We start from the raw sequence: 6,144 nt of genomic DNA on the forward strand, positions 1-6,144 counted from the left end.
TTTATTTAACATTATTTGGTATTTTTGTTCTTTCTCAGGTGTGCATAATAGTATACACGATACTATGAGTCAACATGGTAGTCATACCGGGTCGATTGATGGGTATCATGAGGATGAGGATCACCTCGGTGGTGCGGGTTGAGCTTGTGCTATTCGTATTCCACCGACAAAATGAAATGGAGTATTTCATGTTACTAGTGTGATGATTCACTTACTTCAAATGAAAGGGTTATTTGGAGGTCAAGCACATGAGGATGCTAATTTACACTTGACAAATTTTATTAAGGTGTGTTCTCTATTTGACATACCCTACATATCTCAATAGTCGATCCACGTGTGTCTTTTTCCATTCTCTTTAACGGGAGAAGCAGTTTTATGGTTGTGGTCTTTGCCTGCAGGGTCTATCGCTTCATGGGTTGGACTCATGAAGGCATTCTTGGAAAGATACTTCCCCCCTTCTCGGATGTTGCAACTAAGGGATGAAATCATCAACTTTCGCTAACTTAATGGCAAACCATTATATGAGGCTCGGCAATGATTCAACAAGTTAATGCAATGTCCAAATCATAAGGTTCTGGATAAAATGCTCCTTCAAATTTTCTATAGGGCATTGGATCAATTGAACAAAACGGTAGCCAACAATGCGGTCAGGGGTTCCCTTGTTAGATTATCATATGATATTGCATCAACTTTATTAGATCAAGTGACCAAGCAAAGTAGAGGGTGGCACACAAGAGATACCGAGGTGGTCATGGGAGTTCTCTCCGCATATTTTTTTAGTCAAGAGCAAAAGAAAAAGGATGAAGAAAGAGATGCAAATATGGCTAAAGTGATGGCGCAACTTGATCTTCTTACCAAGCATGTGATGGGAGCCCCTCCTAAGACGGTTAATGCCGTTGCTTCTAAGAGTGCTAAATCTTATGATGATGAGGAAACAGAGTCCCTTGATAAAGAAATGACAGGGGGTTTCCGCCCTACCTATCAAAGGCAAAATGGGAATCAAGGTTGGAAGAAAAGAGATCATGATAGAGATTAGAGTGATAGAGATCGGGATTGTAGAGATAAGGAGAGAGATTATGATTGGTACGTACCTCTACATGATTGGTCAAAGGATAAAGAGTCAAGTTCCACTGACCCGGATAAGCTCAAGAATAAAGATACCCTTGCTTGGATTCTAATGAGTGTTGAGGGGACTGATAAGATGGTGAGAGAAATAAAAGTTTACTTCTCACAACTAAGTCAAACTGTGACATCTCACTCAGCCTCTATCAAGCAACTTGAAACTCAATTAGGCCAAATCTCGGCACAACTTAATGCAAGACCAAAGGGTGGATTACCTAGTGACACGATAGTCAATCCTAAAAATGATGCTCATATCATGGATATGGTCACTAGGAGTGATCGGACTCTTGGTAAAGATGTTGTTGGTCTTGGTGAAGACCCCAATGAAAAGGCAAATGCAAAACAAGCCAATGCAAAGAGAAAGTGGCTAGAAGAATCAATTGATAATGATCCAAAGCATAATGAGACAAGTGTCGAACGGCCAACGGTAGTTCAAGAAAAGGTTGAGAGTGAGAAAAATCTGAAGGTGATTGATGATGATATTTCAAAAGTGGATGAAAATCCAATTGTTCCATCGCCACAAATCAAAATTCCTCCCCTATTCCTATAAACGCTCAAGAAGAAGGATGATAATACCAAGTTCAAGAAGTTTCTTGCGAAGTTTAGCAATTTATCGGTGAATATTCCTTTTCTAGAAGCCTCACATGACATGCCCGGGTATGCTAAATTTATGAAGGACTTGGTTACAAAGAAGCGAGTCATGGATTTTGAAACAATTGTGGTAACCCACAATTGTAGTGCTATAATTTCTAGCACAATGGTGAAGAAAGAAGGTTCGGGTCCATTAACTATTCCTTGCACTATCGGGGTCTACAAATTTAAAAAAGAATTGTGTGATCTTGTGGCAAGTATTAATTTGATTCCATTCGCTGTGTTTCGAAAGTTAGGCTTAGGTGCTCCTAAGCCTACCACTATGAGGCTTCTAATGGCTGATCGTTTAATCAAAAAGCCCGTTGGTGTGTTGTATGATATATTGGTAAGAGTTGACCGGTTTATCTTTCTATCCGACTTCATGATTCTCGATTGTGAGGTTGATCATGAGGTCCCAGTCATTATTGGTAGACCATTCTTATCTACCGTAAGGGCCTTAGTGGATGTGGAATATGGGGAGATGAAATTTTGGGTGAACAATAAAGAAGTATCCTTCAATGTGTGTAAGTCCATGAAGTAACCTATGGACTTGCAAGTTATTTCAGTGATTGTCGTGGTTGATGATGAGGTCGCTAACAACACCGAAATGGATCTTATAAATGACCCCTTGGTGGGTGTATTGTGGAACTTAAGAAGTGAGGTGGTTGAATAATATGATGAGGTGGTAGCTTCATTGACGGGTCTTGGATCATACACCAAGAACCCAGTCAAATTGGATCTTGATTTGAAAAATCGTGAGAGTCCACCCACCAAGCCGTCTATTATTGAACCACCTCAACTCGAACTTAAGTCGTTACCATACCATCTCAAATATGTTTTCTTGGGTGAATATAATACATTGCCAATCATTCTTACGAGTGATCTTGAACCTTGTCAAGTGGATGCCTTGAAATTAATTGTGAAAAAGTTTATTCGTGCTATCGGATGGACTATCACAGACATTATAGGCATTCCTCCCAGAATTTGTTCTCATAAAATCAAGCTAAATGTTAATCATGTTCCTAGTGTGGAATACCAAAGGTAACTAAATCAATCGATGCAAGAGGTGGTCAAGAAGGGAATTATTAAATGCTTGATAAGAGAGTTATCTACCCAATTTCAAATAGCACGTGGGTGAGTCCGGTTCAATGTGTTCCTAAGAAGGGCGGCATGATGGTGGTCCTAAATGAGAATAATGATCTTGTACCTATGCGCCCAGCCACGGGTTGGAGAGTATGTATGGATTATCGTAAATTGAACTCATGGATCGAGAAAGACCACTTTCCCATGCTATTCATGGATCAAATGTTAGATAGGCTAGCCAGAAAAGGATGGTATTGCTTTCTTTATGGTTACTCGGGGTACAATCAAATTTGTATCGCCCTAGAAGACAAAAAAAAAACACTTTCACTTGTCCCTATGGCACATTTTCTTTCAAGCGCATGCCCTTTGGGTTATGCAACATGCCAGCCACGTTCCAATGATGCATGTTGTCTATTTTTACCGATATGGTAGAGGATACAATAGAGGTTTTCATAGATGACTTCTCCGTGGTTGGTGATTCATTTGATTCTTGCCTCACTCACTTAAGTAAAGTCCTTGAACAATGTATGGAGACTAATCTTGTTTTGAATTGGGAAAAATGTCATTTCATGGTCAAAGAAGGCATTGTTCTATGCCACAAAATTTCAAGAAAGGGCATCCAAGTGGATCAAGCAAAAGTTGAGGTGATCGCTAAGTTACCTCCACCGATCTCCGTGATAGGCGTTAGAAGATTTATTGGTTGTGCTGGGTTCTATCGATGCTTTATTAAAGATTTTTCGAAGATTGCTCACCCTTCGTGCAAGCTTCTTGAAAAGGAGGCAAAATTTGAGTTTGATGGTGATTGTGTAAAAGCTTTCAATTGTCTCAAGGAACTCCTTGTGTCGGCTCCTATCATAGTAGCCCCGGATTGGTCATCGCCCTTTGAATTAATGTGTGATGAAAGTGGTGTTGCTCTAGGTGCGGTTTTTTTCCAAAGAAAATAGAAGTTGTTCCACCCAATTTACTATGCAAGCAAGATATTGAATAATGCTCAACGTAACTATACGGTTACGGAACAAGAGTTGTTAGCGGTGGTGTATGCGTTTGAAAAGGTCGGGCCTATTTGTTGGGCACGAAAGTCGTTGTGCACACACACCACACCGCTCTTTGATATCTCATGGAAAATAAAGAGTTGAAACCTCAATTGATTAGGTGGATATTGCTCTTGCAAGAGTTTGATTTTGAAGTGAAGGATCAAAAGGGGTGTGAGAATAAAGTATCCAACCACCTTTCCCGCCTTGAATCTAATCATGAGAAGTGGGGTGAGATTGATATTGATGACACCTTCCCCGATAAGCTAGTCATGTCACTTTCGGGGAGCACTACACCTTGGTATGCGGACTATTTCAAACAATAATGTGAACGTCGTGCTTCCCGATTAGTTAAATCATTATCAAAAGAAGCGGTTCCTATTTGATGTGAAAAAGTATTTTTGGGATGAACCATTCTTGTTTAGGGAGTGTGCGGATGGTGTGATCCGTAGGTGTGCCATGGAGGAGGAAATGATAGATATTCTTAAGGCGTGCCCCTCCTTTCCATTCGGTGGTCATCAAGGTGGGATCCGAACAGCCGCTAAGGTTCTTCAAAGTGGATCCTATTGGCCTACCCTTCATAGATATGCCTATGAGTTGGTCAAAATGTGTCCTCAGTGTCAAATGCAAGGTGGTGTTTCGAGGAACCATGAGATGCCTCTTAAACCCAATCTTGAGGTTGAACTATTTGATGAGTGGGGGATCGACTTCATGGGTCCCTTTGTGAGCTCATATGGTAATAAATATATCTTGGTAGCCGTCGATTATGTCTCAAAGTGGGTGGAAGCCATTTCTTTATCAAACAACGAAGGCAAGAGTGTCACCTTTTTCTTGAAGTACATCTTTACAAGGTTCGGGACTCCAAGGGCAATTATTAGTGATGGCGGCTCTCAGTTTTGTAATCAGGTCTTCAGTTCTTTGCTTGATAAGCATGGGGTGAAGCATAAGGTTTCTACTCCTTATCATCCCCAAACTAATGGCCAAGTTGAAGTCTCGAATCGTGAAATCAAGTCCATCCTTGAGAAAATCGTGAATGTTGGTCATACGAATTGGGAAAGGCAACTCGATGATGCTCTTTAGGGATATATAACGGCCTATAAAACTCCTATCGGTATTTTTCCCAACCAATTGGTGTTTGGGAAGGCTTGTCACTTACCCGTCAAGTTAGAACATAAGGCTTCTTGGGCTATAAAAAAGTTGAATATGGCTTGGGAGGATGCTTCAAAATCGAGAGTAAATTAACTTCATGAGTTGGACGAGTTTCGACTCAAAGCATATGAAAATTCTATGTTGTACAAAGAGAAGATGAAGAGGTGGCAAGATGCAAAAATCCTAAAGAAAGAGTTTCATGTGGTGATGATGTCCTCCTCTTCAATTCAAGCTTGAAACTTTTCACAGGAAAGCTTAGATCAAAGTGGTCGGGCCCGTTCGTGATCTCAAATGTTTACCCAAGTGGAGCTATTGAGTTGGAAGATCACGAGAAGTAGAAATTTGTGGTGAATGGCCAACGAATGAATCACTATTATGTGGGTGGATCTGGAGCAACTAAGGTTGAGTTGTTTCGTTTCAAAGATCCAAAATGATAAGTAAATGAAGTCGTGCCACGACTATAACTACGGCGCTTCTTGGGAGGCAACCCAAGATTTATTTATGATTTTTTTAATGTTGTTAATATTAATTTTAGCTTAGTTTTGATTGATATAGGGAATATGACGGAATTGGGTGCGAGAAAGTAGAATCGGATGCTCAAAAGTGAGCTATGAACCAAGAATGTTGTTCTAAAATTCATGGGCTAAGCTGGAACAACCTGTGCTACACCTGCTTGAGCAAGTCAGCCATAGGTTAATGGCATGTTGGACACAGATGGAGCCAAGTTTTAATAATTCTTTTGGACTTGTGCTTCAATTTTTCTCCTCTCTTAAATCAAGAAAGGTATGCTCTCTCATGACTTCACTCTAGAATTCTCTCTTAAGGGATGGGCATAATACTTGATTCCTAATGATTGTTGGTCATTTGAAGTAGGTTTTTGTGAGCTTATTGGGGTGATTAATACTTTTTGGAATAATTAGATTGACATAGGTGCCTTGTTTCACTAGTTTGATTCATGATACTCTCTTAAATGATGCTAGTGCACTATGTGCTTGATAAATGTCCATTAAACCCTTTCTTGCTTATTTTGTGAGGTGGGTGGCTCAAGTACGATAGTATGAACACCTTGAATATGTTTGGAGATGATGTGGTGAGATAAACTTTCTCTCTTGTGCTCTTATTCTCTTTC

General features: G+C 40.1%; 1 protein-coding gene across 1 annotated transcript; it reads left to right on the forward strand.

Moving 5' to 3' along the window:
- Window positions 1-1,822: 1,822 nt before the first annotated feature.
- LOC124895913 lies at window positions 1,823-2,293 on the forward strand. Its single transcript, XM_047406458.1, has one exon. It carries the CDS (start codon window positions 1,823-1,825, stop codon window positions 2,291-2,293), a length of 471 nt encoding a protein of 156 aa, XP_047262414.1.
- Window positions 2,294-6,144: the final 3,851 nt, after the last annotated feature.

Source organism: Capsicum annuum, chromosome 2 (assembly GCF_002878395.1).
Source record: "Capsicum annuum cultivar UCD-10X-F1 chromosome 2, UCD10Xv1.1, whole genome shotgun sequence".
Taxonomy (NCBI): Eukaryota; Viridiplantae; Streptophyta; class Magnoliopsida; order Solanales; family Solanaceae; genus Capsicum; species Capsicum annuum.